General features: G+C 36.3%; 2 protein-coding genes across 3 annotated transcripts in view; one reads left to right on the top strand and one right to left on the bottom strand.

Annotated features, from left to right (window-relative positions):
- Positions 1–5,263, top strand: part of nherf1a (NHERF family PDZ scaffold protein 1a) — a 59,597-nt gene extending 54,334 nt beyond the window's left edge. The window contains exons 4-6 of the mRNA XM_065262801.2: positions 578–621; positions 3,677–3,793; positions 4,564–5,263. Coding sequence (XP_065118873.1) covers positions 578–621; positions 3,677–3,793; positions 4,564–4,719 — 317 coding nt within the window. The 3' untranslated portion in view covers positions 4,720–5,263. The remainder of the gene's footprint in view (positions 1–577; positions 622–3,676; positions 3,794–4,563) is intronic.
- A 947-nt stretch (positions 5,264–6,210) lies between these two features.
- Positions 6,211–22,201, bottom strand: mbtd1 (mbt domain containing 1). 2 transcript variants are annotated; one of them, XM_065262989.2, is made up of 17 exons: positions 22,034–22,201; positions 20,844–21,045; positions 19,137–19,270; positions 18,924–19,038; positions 18,617–18,699; positions 18,415–18,532; positions 18,192–18,326; positions 18,010–18,098; positions 17,588–17,822; positions 17,068–17,123; positions 16,883–16,987; positions 15,123–15,270; positions 14,966–15,048; positions 14,451–14,685; positions 12,680–12,751; positions 12,058–12,225; positions 6,211–9,258 (listed from the first exon to the last, which is right to left on the bottom strand). In XM_065262989.2, the coding sequence occupies exons 1-17, from the start codon at positions 22,052–22,054 to the stop codon at positions 9,140–9,142; spliced, it is 2,118 nt and encodes a 705-aa protein (XP_065119061.1). In that variant the 5' UTR covers positions 22,055–22,201; the 3' UTR covers positions 6,211–9,139. The 2 variants fall into 2 exon arrangements, with proteins under 2 accessions (XP_065119061.1, XP_065119063.1); XM_065262991.2 differs by lacking the exon at positions 12,058–12,225.
- Positions 22,202–23,007: the final 806 nt, after the last annotated feature.

Genomic DNA, 23,007 nt, shown 5'->3' with positions numbered 1-23,007 from the left:
ATTTTCGGGTGCTGCATAATATCATTGCGCCTCCTGCAGCCATGTTACAACAGCAAAGTCCTTGATTATTACGCCAGAATGAGAGTGTAGTTCCTAGCAATATCTGCCTAGAAAATTTTTACTTTTTATTTTCCGTCTGTCTTAGTACACGATGTAACTACAGAAGAGTCAAGTTTTAAATAGGAAAAATATCAAAACTCTTTGCGCGATGCTAACGGTCTAATCAGATTCAATGGATTGTGCTAAGCTATGCTAAAAGTGGTACCGCCAGACCCGGAGATCAGCTGAATGGATTCCAAAACAGTAAGAATCAAATGTTTAACTCTAGAGGAGCTGGAAAATGAGCATATTTAAAAAAAAGTGGAGTGTCCCTTTAATGGCAGTGCTTCTAATGCGATGGAGGGTTATACAGTATCAAACCAAACCGATATAGAGCCCTAAATGATTTTAACCTCTTTCCGCTTATCATCTTTCCCTGATAATCTCAGTATATTTGATCCCAAAAGGTTTTTAAATGCCACTATAGATTGCGTTTCCAGGTCACAGCTCTGATTTTGGGTCACTTCTCTGTCCGCAGGTCCACTGCCAGAACCTGTAGTGAGTCAGGATGCAGACACTCAGGTAAGTTACATTAGTCATGCTTGTTTTTTTCGGTGTTGCTGGTGTTCAAGTAACCAGCATTTTTTTCAGACCACTTCTACCAGTTATTCAATAGATTTTTGAGAAGTGGACATTTAGTACAAAACAATCATTGAAGAGATGAGACAAGGTGTCTGACAGTCAGATGATGTTCTGGATTGACTCAAACCACTCCTCTGTTAGATAAGCTATGAGAAATCATCTGGAGGAGATCGTCTCTGTTTTCTAATGGAAGATAAAAGTGTCAGGAGATTTTTACTCTTCTCTCTTTCCTTTCACAGTAACAGCGGCATCTTAAACTTTATCAGGTGATACCCGTGACATTTCTCAGATAGTCTCACCATCTCATGTTAGGAAACAGCATTTGTTGCTCTCGCCCTGAGTTTAGAGATAGAGGACTTTGAGTCCTGTAAATGCAAGACTAGTCATCATAACTCATGAGATTTGTAAATGTTTTCTTGATAGATCATTGGCTTTAAATATGGGGCCAGGAGTCATCAGGGAAGCTCTGGTAACTTTCATGGAGACGGGAAGATAACTTTATTAGATAACTAAGATAAATATATATTTTTAAATCGTGTCATATTTCTTATCTGGAAGGGTGCGTTCTGGTTACTCATCACACCACCGGATTTTTTACGTACATAACCCTGGTAACATGAAAAACATTTTGTTTCATTAGTTTTTTATTGTTGCTGTGCTGATATAGATCACCAAAACTCTGTTAGTAATGCTGTAAATCTTTTGTGCAGCCTTTGCTGACAGATAAGCACCATTTCCAGGCCAGATATGTTGCTTTGTTTAATTAAAGTGTCAGACTGGTCTTTGGCGTCATGCCAGAGAGGATCAGATTCAAGTCTGTTACTTTTCTCATTTTTCAGAGTACATTTGCTTAGGTTTTTTTTTAATCATGAGATTTTTACCTTTTTTTAAATTGTGGTACAATAAGGTCATTAAAATTAGAATCATAATTATTTTAGAAATTATAAAAAAAATATCTTCTATTGGTGAGACGAGTAAACATTTAAAATTAAAAAAAAAAAATAATAATGTGTATATTAAATAAATTAAATGAAAACGGATGTCTGTGGGTTTAAATTTAAAATCTAATGTCAACTCTTGAGATTTATTAATCATTATCATTATTATTAATCAGTTATTTGTGTTCTTTTGTAACCTGTTAGTACATTAAAAAGTTCACTACATATTCTGTATTGTTTGTACCGAACAGTACTGTACTGTACTGTTACTGTAACAAGTTATGCAAAACATGGTCAGACTGTCTATTGAACACAGCTCAGAGTCCATCTAGTGGTTAGATGTGGTAGTGCATTTCATTTTTGTTTTCAGTGTGACCTGTATTGCATGTGTTTGAATATACTAAAAAGATACTTAAATACCAGCAAGTACATTTGTAGCACAATTGTTATTTGTGCGGGAAATTAACGTGTAAAAGTTATACAAAGAAATGAAGATATAAAGTCTATTTCAGTAGTACTTCAGTGCACTTGAAAAAAGGATACTAAATATCAGTACACTTAAAAAACTAAAAGATGGATCTACTTAAAAGATTACTTCAATTGGTAAAGCTTAAAAAATGTAAGAGAACGTTTTATTAATTTAAAAAGTTACTTTAATCGGTAACACCTAAAAAATAGATTTTTTAAAATCTGAAATTTTCTCACTTAAAATAAAAAATGTAAGGCCAAATGAACTTTTTAAAATGACTGATAACACCTAAAAATGTAAGATTTATCAACTTTAATTTTACACTTTGTATTAAAAACAACACAATCAGTGTTAGTGAATACACACATCTCTGTGTTATTATTGGAACAACACATTTTGTGTTACTTTTAACACAAAATGACAAGTAACGTGTTAAAAGCATAACACAAAAAATGTGTGAAAATCTAACACATCCTTTCTTAGACTGTATTTTTAGTGTTACCATTGAAGTAACTTTGCAAGTTTTTTTTATTAATATTTGAAACAAAGAGTATAAAGCAGAACTATCGGTATGGGTAGATGTTATTCTAAGTAATCCAATATCAAAGTTGGAAACACCCCTTTTTTTCTTTTTTTTTTTTTTGCTGGGGTGGTACCCTTGAGTTAATTTTTGTATCTTTGTCGGTATGCAACACATTGAAATGTTGTACATTTTTGATACCAGTTAGTTAAATAGGGGTACAAAACATTAAACTGTACACTGAAAAAAATATTCAGTCAATTTACTCAATTTTTTACGGTAAGTTGTTGCAATCAATTTATTTAAGCTACATTTAAAAAAAATAGTAAAATAAAATTAAAACTTTTGTTTAAATGTAGCTTAAATAAATTGATTGCAACAACTTACCTTTAAAAAATTGAGTAAATTGAATGAATAATTTTTTTTTCAGTTTACCAACCCATCGACAGAAAAAAAGTTTTTAAAGTTTTAAACCTTTTTTGACCATTTAAGCTAAACTGAAGAATATGTAAGTGTACTCAAATGTACCGAGCCCCTAAGGTGACATTGGAGTAAAAAAAAATCTATAGTTTAGTTTCATGTGCTCACGCAAAACTTTCATGTGCAGAATTTTTTTTAAAGTTTAGTTTCGCGTGCTCGCATGAAATTATCACGTGCTTGCGTAAAACTATCTCGCGCGCACGTGAAACTTCCGCTTTCACGTGTGCGCGCGATAGTTTCAGGTGAGCACGCGATAGTTTCACGTGCTCGCGCGATAGCTTCACGTGAGCACGCGCAACTGAACTTTAAAAAAAATTCTGCACATGAAGGTTTCGCGTGAGCACATGAAACTAAACTTTATTTAATTTTTGCTCCATGTCCCCTTAGGGGCTCCGTACAAATGTCCCATTTTAAAACATAATTTATTTCAATACAACAAAAATTTCTGTGCTGATATTTGATTACTCAGAACATCACCTACAGATACGGATAATTTTTTCTACACACTAATCTACTTGTATATTAAGTATAAAATCAGTGCATGAAAATAGTAGATTTACTAAGTGTATATGTTTGATGTCAATGCAGGTGAATGGAAAGGCAGCCTATGAGGAAAAACCAAGTCTATCCGTTAGTCTTTCTAACTCCAGCAATGTATCCAACACAATCACTTCTGCAGCTCCAGCCAGCGTTCCTGCACCAGAGGTTTGTCTCTACATTTACTGGATGTTTTGTGGGTGTGTGGAGGCTCTTAGAACGGATGTTAAAGGAAAACACCACCGTTTTTCAATTTTTTACAATGTTCTTACTTCAACTTAGATGAATTAATGCATACCCATCTTTTTTCAATGCATGCACTTAATCTTTGCAAAGCGCTTTGTGAATGTGTTAGCATTTAGCCTAGCCCCATTCATTCCTATGGTTCCAAACAAAAGATTTATTTTGTGCCACCATACTTACTCGTGTAACTACTCATGTAACAGTCTTTAAAAACTGAAAAAAATCGAAGTGTTTGGTGGTTTCTAAATTCATCCCTGTTTGGATCCTAAGGAATGAATGGGGCTAGGCTAAATGCTAACACATTCACAAGGCGCTGTACAAAGATTAAGTGCATGCATTGAAAAAGATAGGTATGTATTCATTCATCTAAGTTGAGATAAGAACATAGTAAAATATAAAAAAACTGTGGTGTTTTCCTTTAAAAACAGCACACCAGTGTTCGTTTAAGGATGACACACCCATCTTTGTGTTATTATTGAAACAACACGTTTTGTCTTACTTTTAACACAATTTGTGCTTTATTTGAACACAAAATCAACACTAAAAATGTGTTAAAATGACACATAACGTGTTTAAAGCATAACACAAAAAATGTGTAAAAAATGAACACATCCTTTGAAAGAGTGTAGAGGCTGTTGCCTCTTTAATGCCGAGTGATCGTGGATGGTTTTGATGATGATGTGTGCTCATTTCAGGAGAGACCCAAAGAGACGGTTTCAGGTGAAGATAAAGGAATATCCCTAAATCTGTCATTACAGCAGGCTAAGGAGCGCGCTCATCAGAAACGCTCCAACAAAAAAGCTCCACCGATGGACTGGAGCAAACGAAACGAGCTCTTCGGCAACCTCTGAGATTTCTTTGTGCCTTTTCTCAATGTTTCTTTTACCTGTTTTTATTTTTCCTCCTCATGGACAGTTAGATCCCCCTTCACATGTATTTGTTTAAACCAGTGTTATTTTACCTGTGATTTCTGAATATGTTATGATATGTGGATTTTTTTATATTCAATCACCTGTACTTCATTTACCTCTGTGTCACTAATGTTAAATCTTATATTTTGTCTTATATATATATATCACTGTATGATGTACAGTCTAAATTTTAAAAAAATCTCTTGTTTATATATTTTTCTTGCTTTCTTTACAGTAATATTCATGCAGTATTGATTGCCTTGCAGTAGTAAGAGTTGTGTATTCAGTGAAAGCTGATGTTATATTTCTTTCAGAGCTTGTCTTAAGTAAATGAAGGCACCAGATATAGCTTTTATTTTTTTTTGTAAATGTGAACGTTTATAAATCATGATCTAGGACCAATCAACCACTGAAACAGGTTACCATTTCTGACTGAATTAGGTAATGATGCTGAAGAATCTCTTATTAAAGATTTCATTTAAAACGCTTTTGTTTAGTGCACTTTTTAAACCACATTAACGTCAATAGATGTAAACAAACATGCTTCATCCTAAAACATGTAAATTACGCACAGTTTTGTTTGGTTTTTGTAGTGAAATCCAGGGTTCCCACGGGTCCTTGAGAGTTTGTGAATCTGTGGGAAAAATTAAAGGTTCTGGGAAGTTTTTGAAAATATGCATACATAGATACAGGTCATTAAAAGTGCTTGAATCTATTTAATGCAAGAAGTTTTCTGGAAAAAAATCCATATTATTCCCTGTTTAGTGTAGGATAATATCATAAAAATTCTAGACTTTTTAAGCACACGTGCTAAACTTTTCACTTTAAATGCTTATTTCTTCTGTATGCAAATGTTGATTCATACCAAAATGCTTTTTTGCACAGTTGTGTTGGACACATGAAAACGTCTCGTGTTACGTATGTAACTGTTGTTTCCTGAAAAGGGAACGAGATGCTGCGTCTCCCTTGCCATACTTCCTGCGTCCCTGTTATGCCATCTTTGGCAATATTTCAGATAGCGATATACTTCCTGACTCCCGTGTCACCCTGTCTTTGTCGTTAAGCCTCACCATTGGTTGAATTTGATGTACACATTCAGACGCACTTTCCCCACGGAGGTGTCCCCAAAGTGTCACCACAGTGACGCAGCGCAAGTTCCCTCAAAAGAGAACTGTAACAATGTATCTTAAAAGATAACACGATGTAACCTTGCACTCATTTGAAATGTGTCCCCACATTTAGTCCTTGAATTTGAGGGGATTGGACCTGGAAAGTCCTTGAAAGGTCCTTGAATTTGAAGTTAACTAAGGTGTGGGAACCCTGGAAATCTTTGTACACCAGTAATATTTGAAAATGAATTCATGTTATGCATGATGCCCGCAGGATTTTTAGATTAGGTCACTTGTATCGTCCCAATAAGGGAAAACCAAACAACGTTTAGTATCATTTTAATTCAGTGTAAAAAGTTTTCTTTTCAAATTCAACAGATACAATTTTCACAGCCATGCGGAAACAGTTTGAATGCTTGTAAACAAATGAGCATAAAATTCAAATCAACAAAAGTTTTCCCCCACAGTTGGACTATATACATACAAGCTATCAAACCCTATTATATATATATATATATATATATATTCATATTCATATATGTATATATATATCACAGCACACCATCATCATCATCATTAGAAATAAAGATACCAGGATACAGAGACTATCAAAAAAGTTACAAATCCAACACCCTCACGTCTAAGTACAATGAGGGTCGACGTTAGTTTTTTCAATATATCAAATGATTCGGCTAATCGTATCCAAAAATACAGATTTGAAGTTATAATCACCGGCTTTCCAACATATAATTACAGACTTAACTCTCCTTTAATAGACCTAATGAATGAGTTATCAAATATATATATGTATTATATATATTTTTTTTATATATATATATATATATAGCACCATGATGTGATTACTGAGGACAGAGGGAACGTCACAAAAACCCGTGTTAGTATCAAGACCAGAACAGCGACTGGCCCTTGTAAGATTCTCACATTGCTGCATGCACTGATACTCATCACGCTACTGGACAACATATTTTTTTTGTTTCGTTTCTATTTTATAATCTGTTTCTATTTTGAAATCAATAGCTTTTCTTACGAGACAAAACGACACGGAGGATAAGGCATCAATTTTGCTAACGAGAGAGAAAGAGAGAGAGGGTTTACTTAAAGGTGAAGTTGTGCGTAAAAGTTTAAAATCTGAGGGTAGCAGCTAGATTTGCCTCAACAGTCATGTTTTAATAATTGCAAACGATTGAGGGATTTTGGTCTTTCTGTGAAAAAAAGCAAGCTTTATACGTGATCGTAACCAGTGTGTACCTAAATCCTGATGGTATGGTTGGGGTTTATGAGAAGAAAAAAAAACAAATATATGTACCAACATAACGAAAAGTATGTAGTTGCTGCAGCAGCTAATGTAAAACGTGATGTGAAGTCCCAGTTTGACAAATTAAATAAATGACAGTGCCTTAGATTTTGAAATCTACACATGCTGTACAACACAACAACAACAACAACAACGAAACTAAAACTGAATCGAAAACAGTACAAATATTTTGTTAAAAAGAGTAAATTACAAAAGGAGAGGGGGATCCTTTATACAATGAACCATAATTTAACATGGATCTGGTTGACCACCTTGTCAACCTTCGGAAAGCATTGAATGAGAGTAAGGATGAAATGAAAAAATGAAAATGACGCAGTCACATTTGTCAGGAGCTTCAAATAACAAACAAAACTTTAGCATCGTAATCGAACTGAATGATTTCAGAAGCACTTAGCCGCCAATCTTTGAATAAAGCAGAAGTCAATGAAATACGTTTCCTGAGAGTTCACCAACAACCTTACTGGTACTGAATAGAGCGGATTATTATACTAAGATAAACAACTATGCAAATGTAATATTGGTTGTATTCTCTATGATGATATAAAGATTATATACACAGGGAAAGCTCAAGTCTAACTTTTTAAAAAATCGTCACAGTTTTGCAATATATTTGATTTTATATGTACCTAGTCTATATATACGACTTGTGTGATTTTTGTTGTTGAGTAAAACACCCCCCCCCCCCAAAAAAAAAAACACATCAACAACGGACATTATTGCATAACATTCTTTTTCCACGTCGAGGACTCATGCTATGATACAAATATAAACAATGTGTAGATATCGAAGTGTGTAAATACTTTTCTGTTTGCATAAAATGTAAATGAATAGACCCTTTCCTACGGAGCATGAAAACTACCCTATTGCAACCTTAGCGAGGTTAATTTGATTGTATTAAAAACCGCTTGTTTACAGAGGTAGTACAAATGTCTGGAATGAATGCTGTGATTTAAGTTAAATACATGGGATGCACGAATCCTCTCGAGTTAGCGCTTGATCTCTGCACAGACACGAGGGCTGGTAAAAAAAGATGCTGGCGCTAAATTGTTCGCTTTTTATGACTATAAACATATTCCAGAAGAATCCTCCACTGTGCTGTCACATTAAAGATGACAGAAAGGTAGTGTTGAGATAGCAACGATTGCTTACATTTATTCTGTGGCTCACAAAATACTTAAACTCTTTGATATAAAAATGGCTCTTAATTGGCGTCAAATAAAATTTTTTTGTTTTTTTTTGCATATAATCTCGACTTTTGACTTGAGCACATCCCACTTCTATAATCACATTTAATAATCACGTAATACGATAAAGTCATTTTACAAGCCAATACAGATTTTTGTCCCTGTAGTGCAAATTGAGTGTGTTTCCATTAGTCTACTCTTCATACCAGTAAGGTTTGATTTCGGATACCATCATCCCTCATATCTCTGTGTGTAAATATTTCTATGTGAATGTGTGAGTGTGTTTAATATGAATGTCATACACGTACGATATACTGTCTCAATATAGATTTCTACCACTCTTTATCAAATGCACACCCATCCAAAACCAACGAAAAACAGCGCGAGAACACGTGGTACTGAAAAAAAAATATTTTTTCACCAAAAAAAGAAAAAACAGGAAAAAGCCAAGAACTTCAAGTACAACGAACACTAAGGAGAAAACCAAAAATTAAAAAAAGTCCATAGGGCGAAAAGTCAGTATCTCAGTAAATTCCCTATTTATGCACTGTTTTCTCTCAGATCAAATGTCTGTTCTTCAACCTGAAAAGAAAAAAGAGAGAAAGACAGAGAGACCTGGTGTGTATGGGAAATCACGGTCTCATGTCCCAGGTCTCGTGTGCATCGCTTAAAGTGGGATTTTTTTCCAGTGCTGTTGGCAGTGAGGTGGAGCCTCTGATGGCTGATGATGCTCAGGGCTCCTGTCGGATGTAATAACTGCCTGAGCCGTTGCTCTCCTGGTCTGAGATGCCCTGTGAGAAGGTGAACTCATCGATCTCTGGAGTCTCCTCTTTCAACTGCAGTGAGGCCTCTGGCAAACAAAAATAAGACACGAGAAAATTTGATCTCTAAAATGAAATGTGGATGGCAAAGTCACATGTGGATCAGATTTACAGCCATAAAGAAAAAAGGTGAGATAGGTGTGCCACTACACTGTGATGCAAAAGCAAAAGGTAGGTATATATTATTTTAGTCACCAAAAACACAAGTATATTGCAGATATATAGATTCAGGTGCTGTCTACATATGGTGCTACTATTAGTCATAGATCTATTTATTTTTTTAAATCAGCCAATAAACTTGTTGTTCATAATGATTCAGATGTAAAGCCAAAGTGCGACAGAGTAAAATGGCCAATCATTATTCACTTTTAACGTGACGTTACATCGTTACACACAACAACATTCTGGTGTGCAGCAAAGTCTTAAACAAACAGTACCGCGTGTCTTGTAAATATTTTTCAAAAACTTATAAATGATAAACCAACATGATTCAACATGAAGCTAGCATGAAGAAAGCTAGCATGGAGCAAGTATAAATTAACATGATTTAGAGAAGTTAACATGATTTGGCATGAAGTTGGCATTAAGCTAGTATGAATTAGCATGAAGCTCACATGATTTAACATGAAGCTAATATTATTTAGCATGAGGTTTAACTTCATGCCAAATCATGTAAGCTTCCTGTAAGCATAATGTTAATATGATTTAACATGAGGTTAACCTTATGCTACACTCTAAAAACAAACGGTGCTATATAGCACCAAAAGTGGTTCTTTGCTCGTAATCATAGAAGAACCGTTTTTAGTGCCATATAGCACCGGTGAACCACCAGCGAAGCACCTGTGTAGAACCATATAGTGCTATGTAGAACCAAATGTGGTGCTATATGGCCCCTATATGGTTCTACACAGGTGCTTCACCGGTTCTTCACTGGTGCTATATGGCACTAAAAACGGTTCTTCTATGGTTACGATTCAAATCAACAGTTTTGGTGCTATATAGCACCGTTTGTTTTTTTAGAGTGTAGTATGAAATAACACAGAACTAACCTGATTTAACATCAAGTTAACATGAAGCTAACATGATTTAACACGAAGCCAACATGATTTTACATAAGGTTAGCATTATGCTAACATGATTTGGCATGAAGTTAATATGACGCTAACATGACTTAACATGAGGTTAACATTATGCTAATATAAAGCTAACATGATTTGACATGAAGTTAAAGTGATCTGACATATAATTAACATGATTTGACATGAAGTTAACATGATGTTAGAATGATTTAACATGACGCTAACATGATTTAACATGAGGTTAACATTATGATTACATGATCTGACAAAGTTAACATGAAGTTAGAATGATTTAACATTAGGCTAACATGATTTAAAGGGGTGGTTCAATGGTATTTCATGCATTCTGACTTATTAACACAGTTATAGAGGTGTTTCCTCATGCTAAACGTAGGCAAAGTCTCAAAAACGCAGTTGGGCGTGTTACAGAGTATTTCTGTGCCGAATGCACTTAGCCAGGGTTTGTACAAGTTTCGGAAATTTTTTTCCATTACAGGCCCAGCTGACGTTTCAGGGGTTTCTGTACCTATCACTTATTTATAAGGGCGCTTCCCACGGAAAACGGCGCCCACCGGTCAATCAGCGGGAGACACTAGAACTTACAAACATCACATCACGCGATAGCTTTGTTTCAATTTCAAGACTCAACAATGGCACAAAAGAAGAAGTGTGTTTTTGGATGTAAGGAGAAGAAAGCCAGCCTTATGGAAACAATGGATATAGTTTATTATCCGGGGTAGAAGCGGAGTTTTGCGTGTGTGTTTGATGCGCTGGATTTCATTGAAAAGTCCCAACCGGGTCATGAGTTGCATGCGGCGAGTAAGACTTCTGTCATATGTTGGAAATAGGCACGTGCAGATTATATAAATGACATGAACATGTAGTGAATCATAAGATAAACAGTATTGTATAGTGTTGCATGACACGTACTCGCTCCTCCCGCGGTAGTAACTCCTCCTTCTTCGTTTTTTTTTACGTTATCGGAAAGATTCGGTAAAGCTAATTTTTCTTTTATAAATCTGACTCTTCGGAGATATAAAGGATGTCATACTACTCTATAGGTACTCCAGATTAACATCAGAAATGCAGCAATAGCGTGTGTTATGTGAGCTTTAACATGAGGTTAACATTATGCTAACATGATCTGACATGAAGATAACATGAAGCCAGCATGATTTATATCGGCCTCATTGCTTTCTTGATATCGGTATAGGTCATAAAAAAACAATCGCCCAACCACTAAATTAACAAAACACAGACACACACACATATTAGACACAATAAGTCGTCAAACAGAAGTGCATTGTGTGACCAGATGTGGTTGGGAGAGAGAGAGAGTCCTTCACTGTAGTTCAGGACATATCGGGCAATAGTATTTACTCCACAATTTTCATGCAGAAATGTGTTGTTTCAGTAGACTTACCTGTAACATTTAACACCCAAAAATCAATGTGTTATATGTACACACCCTATTAATTCACAGCATCCTTAACTAAACTGAATTAAAGAATTCAGAGTCAATACAGTTGTGGGTGTAAACGGACCACACGCAAGTCTATAAACTAGGAAAAAAGTAGTTGCAATTTATACTTCCCTCCCTTATCATGCAACTTTGGTAACTGATATATGCTGCACAAATTACCCAAACACCCGATGACTAAAACTGCACTCCGCACCGGCCAACCTGAAAAGTTCAACAGAAATGAGCTCAGTGGCGCCCTCTCGCTGAGTGATGGAGAATTGAATTACCTGAGTTGAGAGCGTGATCATGCTCTACACCTGAAGTGGGAGGTCGCCCGGACCCAGAGAAGTGGGATAGGTAATGGGGCGGGGTCTGCTCTTCATCACCCGAGAAGCTCCTCCTCCTCAGAGGCCCACCCAAACCGATCGGCCTCCTCCCAACTGGAATCTTCCTCTCTAAACACCAAGCCAGACTGAAGTTACCGAGGTTACTGAGTTACCCAGGCTACCGAACTCCACTCCACTGTAGACCACCCCTACCACTGAGTCCAAATTTCAAGTGAGAGCTTAACCTTAATTTGATTTCTAATGGACAGAAGGGTGATTCAGATTGAAGCATACCCACAACATTATGACCCCTGACCTCTGTCTTGCTCAGATTCTTCTCACCCTGAGGTAGCGTGACACTCTTTTCAGCTGCTACTGATGATGGTGATACTGGCTAAAGTTGTCTGTGCTTATCTAGAACCCCACTGAGTCATGACAACTGCCACAGACCATCAAGCAGAACCAGACCAATCCCAAGCCAGAGAAAAAACAGAGGACCAGTTTGCCCCCCAAATCAGTGATCGATGAGTGGAGAGGAAAAGAGAGAGAGAGAGGTGGCCAGATAAAAACTAATAGGACTCACTTTTCTTTTGTCCCTTATACTGTGCAGTCTTCTTTTTCTGTTTCGAGACATTCGGTGGTGCCTCTCTCATGGCTGAGGGAAAAAGTAACAGTATTACTCGACACAGATAATAAATAAAACCTCATATAAATAAAATAAAAAAGATGTGATTACATTAAAAAATAGCAATATTATTTGTGACCCTGGACCAGAAAAACTCATAAGTCATATTTGTAGCAATAGCCAACAACACATTGTATGGGTCAAAAAAAAGACAAACTTTTATGCCAAAAATTATTAGGATATTAAGTAAAGATAATGTTCCATGAAGATATTTTGTACATTTTCTACCGTATACATGTAAAAAAATATATATATTTATCATTAGTAATGTGTGTCGCTAAAGACTTTATTAATTTATTTTTATTATTAATAATTTATTATTATTTATTAAGGGTGTCACGATTTCGATTTTAAATGCTGCACATGATTTTAAATAGAAATCGATCGAAATGAACGGCAAATTCACACAAGGCGTAAGCGTTTATGCTTCCCATTGACTTTAAATGGTTGAAGTCAAGCGTTGGCGAACTGAATTGTGGATCCGTCGGCGCCGCATCACTGCCGTTGCTCGCGGCAGAAGTTGAACATTTCTCAACTTTTCAAGTGGCAATGCGAGCGTCAGCCACTCAGATTGTCTTATGCAAATAACCTAGGGAGAGCCAGCCAATTACGTTTATGAAAGACCGGAGCATGTGCTGCGGCCACTGTGATTGGCTGTTAGCCACGCTTCAGACCAGCCTTCCGATAAGCGTTAACGCTTTTGCCCTGTGTGAATGCGCTGTAAGTCACAACCTCGAACTTTGAATTAAAAAATGACATCGTCGATGCTGCCGGCTCCCATGTCACGTACGGTCGGCTTGCCAAGCGGGAAAAAACACACACGTGTTGAGTGCTGGGAGTCAACCTCCTCTAACTTTGCTAACTACAGCCAGTCAAAAGATAGCATGGCAGATGCAGGAGACACCATGCGAGCTGATCTTTACATGGGGAAAAAAAAATAGCGAGCGCTTTCAGCCTTCAGCTGAACGTCGTCTGTGCCAGGACCAGTCGTTTCTCTGAACTGAGATCTGTTTAAGTTTCACAACAACTTATTTCAGTTGCTGAAGAGTTATGAAAACATAATTTAAACATGCCTTATTGGGGTATAGTCTCACAATCTCATCTGACGGTAATAATAGCGCGTTTTTAAGGTGCAATGTACTGACAGGAAGTTTCGTTTTATCATGTATGTGCATGTACCATATTTTTCCACTGGCAGCACGACTTACATAGCAGGGCATCTTCGGGTTCATGGTCAGATATTATATTTCATAAAAGTCTAGTGTAAAAACGGTATAGCATTTTTTTGTGCTTTCAAAGAAAAAAATAAAAAGCGAGCACCGAATCGAACCGTGGCCTTAGAATCGAAATGTAATTGAATTGAGGATTTGGAGAATGGTGACACCCCTAATATTTATTATTTATTCATTTAGACAACTTTAAAGGCAACATTAGCTTTCAGATGACGTATAAATCACAATTTAGATTACATCTTGGTAATGTCCACATTAACATAACCGCATATATTTATATACGAAAGCCTATTGAAAATAATTTTATAACTGGCTCTTGTGTGAAAAACACTGCAATGCATGTCAGTAATTAATCTTAACAAAAAAAAAAAAAACACATTACTAAAATGGCAAAAAAGTGTTGCTTGGAGTCCAAATGTCCTGTAATGTTCACTTACTTTGTGTAGCGGGTGGCTGGAGCTGATATCCAGTCAGTTGGCACCAGCCCACAGGGTAGAGATCTGGAGACTCACAGTCCACCCACTGATCATACTCATCCTCCCAACCATCAAAGTGAATGCGCAGGAGTCTGTGGACGATCCTGGTCACCGTGGCAACACACACCAGCCGTGGCTCCATCAGGTCCACTGCCTCCAGTTTCATCCCTTTACGAAAGCCGTGATTCGGCACTTCCTGAAAGCAGGCAAGAAAAGGACTAACTCAGAAATCAAATCATCTTGACATAGAAAACATAGTGTATGTTTCATAAAAGCTCTTTTATGAGAAGTCACAATGTTTCATCTGCTGATGTGATATGTATCACTGTTGCAAGCTTTCAATGAAAAAACACAACACAAAGTCACATTGCTGCCTAACAACTGCAAAAAAGCATTCGGAGGATGTTAATGATATACTTCAGTTAAGAAAGAAGAAGATGATAGCCTAAATCCGTTTTTTACCCATGAGTACCTACTTTGTTAAAGAGCTTCACAGGGGCTGCAATTGAACCTGTTTCTCTGAGGTAGTCAAACCATTTGAAAGGGAGTTTGGTGTACCCTGTGGAGCAGTTTCAGATTCATTAGAAAAGTGATCCGATCAGAGGAACGTGATGAAATAGATAGAAAACGCACCTCTCGGGGGTGTGAGCTCAATGCTGTTAATTTCACAGAAGCCGACAGGAAAGATGGAGGGAGAGGTGGAGTGATAGCAGAACCAGTCGGAGCCATCAGCAGCCTCAGAACCATCAATCCCGATCATAAGGTATCCATCTGCCAATACCTGTGAGCAGGAAAACAAAATATATATATATTTTTTTTTCTGTCACATTAGGGGTGGGCATTATATTTTAATAATTTTCATGGCAACACAAAAACTAAACAGCATTTGATGCAGCTTTACGCACGTAGTGTATGCACATCCCCAGAATTTTGAAACCCTGTGTACACTGTATGTACAGGTCGCGCTTACAGGAGAATGTAGTATGTAGCCAAAGAGATAGAATCCATTTTGTCTAAACACATACGAGTCAAATAAACTATAGGGGTGCGCGGGGGAAAAACTAACGCGGGGTTAGTTGTAACACTGACTGTTTACATTGTTGCACAGGGTTCAGCGATTTGTTTTTCCGGTATTTTTTTCACACTGCCAAAAGACGATCTTCAGCAAATTTATGGAAATGTATAATGTTTTTCCAGAGAGTTATTGATGAATGAGTGTTTTGGTGGCACGCAAGTAAATTTTTTCATCATATGTTTTTTTTCGGTTTCTGAGTCGGGTGTGTTAGATACCAAATCCAATGCCATGTCATGTTAATCGTTGTCTTGTTGACTAAAACATAGCATCGTTTTGAAATATGTCTGCAGCTCTAAACAACTTTTTGGTGGGCTTGAAAATATTTTGACCCAGCGGGGTTAATTGTAAAGCTGTGTTACAACTAACCCCTCAGCACTTATTATATGAAAAAGCTAATGTTAGCATAATTCTTGCCGTTGTTTTAAATAGGCATCACATGAATTATTGCTGGCTGCCAACAAAATAAATGTGCCTGTCTTATCAAAAATCATGTGTCAAATTTATTTTTGTTCATATCTTTAATATTGATTGAATAAGGTCACGTCAAAGATTGAAATCATAATGAAATGAATGGCTAAAATCAGACTTTGATTTTCATTATCTCAGAATTTGATTTTGAGACTTTATGGTTTTTACAGACTGGGTCACATATAAAAAACATTTGTGTCATAATTGTACTGCTTTTTCTTACATATTAAGACATTTGTATCCATTTATAACTAAACTATGGTTAGATGAGGGATGAAGAGTGTAAATACCTGTCTATTATAGAAAGAAATATAATAAACAATATCCACTTCAAGTATATTGACAAAATAGCATTGAAATATTTGCCTGCAAACTTAATTTTTAGCAAGTGTTATAACTAATCCCTTGCCTGTTACAATTAACCCCACCTATGGGGTAAGTTGTAATGTTTGCACTGCGCTCACGTTTGGTATAATTGTCCAAGAATGGTAAGCAAAACAAACTTCAAACGGTAATTTGTAGCAGGGTTATGTGTGTTGCTTGTGTAAAAATATAATTAATCAAACTCAAATATTTTTTAATGATTGAGCCAAAAACAAATAGCGTTAGATTGTGCCCCGCTCTCTCCTACTTCGCTAGGCTGTTCATTCAATCGTACACGTACGTTCGCATACACATAAAAAACTGACTATACTCTCTCTTATTATTACATCATAAATACTAAAGATATTAACAACTCTATATTTGGCCATTGAGACACCTCAAAGACGTTATAAGAATATAGGAGTGTTAACATTCCTTTGTTTTAAACTTTTTACTCGCCCTTTAAAAGAAATGACTGGCATTTTACCTTTCTTACAGTAGCAACACATATAGCTGAAAGATTGAGGGGGTCGATCGCCTCTAACTTCATCCCATCTTTAAACCATTCACCGCTCTGGTCCACATCCCTAACCTGTGGATTTAAAAGATGACACGTAAGCCAGTAAACGCAAGGGAATATAAAAACAAGAAATAAAATAAAAAAAACAATACCTTAACAAACAACTGTGAAGGAGCATCCATCAGACCCTCTATTTTCTTCATCACCTCTGCAGACAGCAACATTACAATTTTAGATTTGTTAGCCACAAACTCATCAAATTGTCCTTGAGAAAATGGACACTTATCACCATTTCTATCTACATTTATTAAAAACTTTGATACAAAGCGATTACAAATGAGGCTAAAGGTGGTTGCACACCAAAAAAAAAAAGCGTTGCGTCGCGTAGCGTAGCTATCGCACACCGGAAGTGCACATTAAATATCGCAAGCTTAGCATTTACTTCAATATGCAAAATATGCATTAGCAGCCTATATTAATCGTTAACGATTTGGGATAAATATGATGTTATTTTTTTGTTAAAGTATGCAACTAGATTGTTTTAGATTCATGGCACAACGCATGCTTATGGTCCAGTGTGCGACCCCCTTAAAAATGTGTGATTAAACTGAAGTGAGATCACAAGTAGTGTGAACACACAAAACAAATCAACATCTTTATCATTTCACTGACCGGATCTTTTGAAACGGTGTCCGATGCTTCGAGACCAGCCAATAGAGTGGATGAGTGGGCTGAACATGTGACACCAAAAGTCATCAGTGCCATCCTGACTCTCTTCGTAGACCAGACGCAGACGCCCACCGATCACCTGCTCCACCAGGGCGACGCGAGTCCGGCACAGGTGGGTCTTATCAACCACTTCCACACGCATCAGTTTCTTAAATGGGTACTGCATGTTCTCATGCACCTTTAAAAGGGGTTGACAACTTTCAATTAGGTTTACATACTACTGCATAGATTTTGATACTGTAAACCCGTAACACCTTTAAATCTAATGACTGACGCATATGTAACAAGTAGATGTTGTACTACAGGTTTATCCAGATCTAATTGAGAAGTTTTATAATGTCTGCTAGGGTACAACAACGCCTTACCCTTGTGGCAAAATCCTGTGGAAGAGTTTTGGCTCCAGTGAGTCGCTTCACGAGAAACGCTTTCCAGTTTGAATACTTATGCTGGATGGCTGTTAAAGGAAATAAAAGGAAAATCACTCATTTGGTAACAGTTACATTTAATGGTTCAAGCAACCTGCTTGATCTGTATATGTTGTACATACATTTAGGAGGCACCAGTGGCTTTCTACTAGAAGCACACCATCCAACAGGGTGGACTTCTGGGATACACATATTACACCAGAAGTCTTTGCTTGAGTCGTTATCAAAACCTTCATAACGCAGGAGAGCTTTAAAGCCTGAAAGCGATGAAAAATATATTTGACATGTAATACCTAGGAGAGTTATCACAAACAACAGCTGTCATATAAAACGTGGACTCTTTACCTGCAAGTTTAATAATCCCTGCTACCCAGTAAACTTTTGTGGAGAGGTTTGTGTCAGAATTGAGGACCTCCACTCTTACTCCTTCAGTTATGTCACCCCAACACAAACCCATGGGCACCTAAAAAATGACCACACAAATCCAGTATTTATATTTTATAACAAAGCCAAAAGATTGGGGTTTTAATCAAAGCACTGTACTCACGTGTTTAAAACAGCTGACTGGTGCCCCAACCAGATTATTGCTACAGATGTACTGGCCCCAGTCAAAGCCTTCAACAGGAACCACTGCATGAGAAAAAACTAATTATTATAAAAGCTATTAACAATAAAAAAAAAAGAGGAGCAGAGAGGATGCAGAAAATCCAGTTAACCCAAAGAGTTAGGATCAATATATATTAATATTAATGTCCTATACAGATAACTCGAACTCCATACAAACACGTTAAGTAAGTATTGAGCAGACAATGTTATACAGACAATAACATCATTATTACAGTTCAATTCTGTACCTGATTTTGATTTAGCTTGGTTCTGTTGATTTGCTTGATACTGTGCATAAGCTGCCAACTTTGCCATTAAAGGCTGTTTTTGTAAGACCTTTGCCTTTTTCGTTGGTGGTTTACCCTTGATAGGACACAAGCAAAATACATAAACCTTTTAAGAAAGTCCTTGTATAAAGGCCATGAACAAATCTATTTCTCCAGCAGTCCATGAATATTTACCTGAAGTCTCGCCAGTATACTGGCCTTTTTAGAATTGGAGGAATAGCTTCTGGAGCAGGACACGCTGCAAAATCTCTTCGTTTTAGAGTAGAAAGCATCCCGGACACCGACCATACCACACATCTCACAGGTCGCTGAATGAAAAAAAATGAAAAAATATCAAACATCTATTTTACATACAACACAGCTCAGATGCAGAAAAACAGGTGTGTTTTTGTGTTGGTATGAGGACCACTACTGAAAATACTATCTTTATCCACTTCTCAGTAAAAAATTTTTCTTAAAGAGCACCCTTTTAATTGCTAAAAAACAACATTATTTACCACATACTGTATTTTTTTAGCTCCAGATTTCACTATCTTCCTAAACGCACAGATTTGGCTAGCTAATCTGTACATTCTGATTGGCTTGAATAGCCAGAAATGTGAAGCTCCTTACCATGTTTGAAAGATTCGGTCACAATGCAATGCTAACAGGAGTTAACTTACAGGCTGTGAGACAACGCAGGAGGAATTATGATAATGTCGATCTTGTCTACATCACCAATCCCAGGAACTAAACTGTTTCTTATAATCTGTGTGTTTGTTGTAGTCCAAGAAAAGAGGTTTATAAGAGACGATAACTTGCGTAATCTTTACTATGGGGTTTGTACCTTTGCATATCTTTAACATACTTATGTACTAATACACTCTTACACACCAAAGGAAATAGGTGCCCTTTAAAGAGATAGATCACCCAAAAAACTAAAATTGTCATAATTTACTCTTCCTCGTGTTGTTACAAACCTGGATAGATTTCTTTGTTCAGCTGAACACAAAGGAAGATATTTTATGCAATGTTTTTAACCAAACCGTTTTTGACCACCATTGACTTTCATAGTAAGATATTTTCCTACTATGGAAGTCAATGGTGCATTTGTTTCCTGCTTCATTGCAAATATCTTCCTTTGTGCTAAGCAAAACAAAGAAATGTATACAGGTTTGTGACAACATAAGAGTGAGTAAATGATGACAGAGTTTTCATTATTGTGTAATTTATCCCTTTAATTCAAATAATATATTATAAAATATTTCAATGTATATATTAGAATATATTTCAAGTATTATATTATGGTATAAATCTCATAATCAAATAATATTTGCAGAAATACAATGAGGTTTTGAATGGAACACAATGTTCTAGACAGCATCTTGTGTGCTTTAGTAAAAGCAAGGACATCTTTTTTTACAAGTCAATGTCATATTATGTTTGTTAAGTGTGGAATCTGTAATATTTATTTATTCTTTAACACCATAACTTTGTCGTTCTTTCATTTACATTTGGTAAATGCTTTAATCCAAAACAACTTAGAGAATTATTTTGCTTTTTTCATTTACATTTTTTATTAAACAACATTTAAAATGTTTCATCAGTATGTGTGTTTGCTGGTTTTAAACCCATGACTTTTTGCACTGAGCTATACAGGAGCTTTTATAAATCCAAAAATATTTTAAGAGTTTGGTTCCAAAATCTCATTTTTTGATTGTGCAATCCAATTAATATCAATCAAATTGCAGTTGGTAGCACAATAAAAACATGTTAACATAATAATAAACATATTTTAACAAAAATTTTAAAAAGGGGTTCTTTCATTTTGGAACCAAACGCTTAATTTACTAATTTTCAGATATAAAACTTGGATCCCAGTTGGATATGTAAATGACTAACCCATTCCTGCTTTTCCATCAGGATAGGTGTACACCTGGCCGTTGTTTTTGATGATAGGAAGGCTGGCGGGGATGCTCGGCACCTCATCCTCGCTGTCCTCCGAGCTAGAGCTGCTACTGCTGTCTTCACTGCAGCTGTCATACCCATCAAACATCCCGAATGAATCTCTCCTCTTCCGCTCGGAGCGGGGTGTGTGCTCAGCCTTTGCGTGACAAGAAAAGGGACCAATCAATTAAAGAAAAGGCTGAGAAAATACAGGTCCCTCAAATGACACCCTTTGATATAATATGACTGTTATAAAGGATGATTAATACTAGTCTTAACTATAATATTCAGTAGTTTAACTATAAATAAGCTGGGAATTGGAAAGCAGATCAACTGCAGTCTCTCACAGGTCACAAAAAAGGAAATATCGTATTTAAAAGGGGGTAGCAGCACTCAATATCCCCACAGGGCACTTGAGGACAGGATATACCAAAAGTTCAGGAAGAACAGTTTTTATTGCCATTTACAAACAAACATTTAGGTATATTTACAAATATTTTCATCGCTGACTGGTGCAATGGAAAATGATTTGGACAAGACCGTATTTAAAAATGAATTATTTCACATCTCTTCCCTATTTTATTTAAACGTCCATTTCCTCTATCTAAAATACAATTTCACCCAGATCCATACCTTTAAACATTCCCATAAACCATTTAAAATGGTTTGATGGCCATATCACAAGATAAAAACACATAAGATACACGAGCTATAAAAACACAAACAAACAGACTACGGTTCAACCCAATGAACTGTCTAACAATACAGGGTTTTTTAGTCATTTTGAATGCTCCAAACGTTCAAGGATAAAGTATTTTTTCTCCAAAAAATGCTGTTAACTTTTTTACGATTTGAAATACGAGCATAAACACAAACATATACACATACATCGGCCTGTGAGGGGATTTTAGCACCACAAAACACACAGATAACCAGTTAAATTTACAACATTTAACGAGACAGCTGGTTTAAATGAGCCATTACAAAACAAGCAGGCTGTTTCAGGTGGTTTTAGAAAAATAAATAGTGTAGTTTGTGTGAGAAGCAGCATCTGTTTCTGACAACCAAAACAAAGAGGACGGCTAACACTGCTAGCCGCTAACTACGCTAAATCAAGGAAGCGGGATAAATAAATTCTTTCTTACCATATCTCTGGGATTTTCCATTAGCCCTTCATACAAATCGGTGTTTTACGTCCGTTGTGATGTGTTCCGAAAGCCCCCCGAGGGGAAGGGCCTGCCTTAAAATAATTTCACTCCAAAGCAAAAAAATAACTCCAGTTGATTATCAACAATTGTCATGGCTCGAATGCGCATGCGCGTGGGTCTACAATGATTGACGTGAGTGGCCGCCAATCGCACCTTACCGTTTAGGAAGCGTTGCACCATATAAGGTCATCGGAAATGTTTAAATACAGGGCAAATAAGTAAACTTTGGGGTGCTTTAGCAGATTTATTGACTATACAATTCAAAATAGTAATAGAATATAATAGACAGGTTGAAATTATATTTGTTAGTGTATGACCAGGTGGATTACCAAATGAGCTAATTAAGATCAAATTCAGGGTGTTGTAAACTTTATGTACAATATTATAAACACTTGTAAATCAATTGTGTTAACCAAAGGAAATAGTTTTGTACACGAGAGCCAGTAATGCAGTAACAAAATCATTACAATCGTTTGCAAGTCTTTTACAGTAATCATGGTATGCAGCTTCATGGTAAGCAACAAAATGTATTTGTAATTCTTGAAACCCAACTACATCTTAAAACTATTTATTAGCATTTACTTACAGTCGTTTCAAAAGAATTTGTATTAGACAAAAATATACTAGTCAACATTTGAAGTGGATCAAAAAAGTTTATCAAAGTTGTCCTGAGACAAGAATGGGTATTAGGGATTGGTTTTATGTCAACTTTTTTGAATGGTTTTGATCCACTTCGAATGTTGACTAGTGTATATTGCCATATTAATCAAATGTAAAGCTTAAATGCACTGTAAGTCGCTTTGAATAAAAGCATCTGCCAAATACATAAATGTAATGGCGCAGATAAACTTTATAAAATATTTTTTACCATCTGCTCAATCCATGTTACCCTTTAATAGAGTTTGTATTTT

The sequence above is a fragment of the Paramisgurnus dabryanus genome, chromosome 1, assembly GCF_030506205.2.
Source record: "Paramisgurnus dabryanus chromosome 1, PD_genome_1.1, whole genome shotgun sequence".
NCBI lineage: Eukaryota > Metazoa > Chordata > Actinopteri > Cypriniformes > Cobitidae > Paramisgurnus > Paramisgurnus dabryanus.
This window is presented reverse-complemented; position numbering and strand designations above follow the sequence as displayed.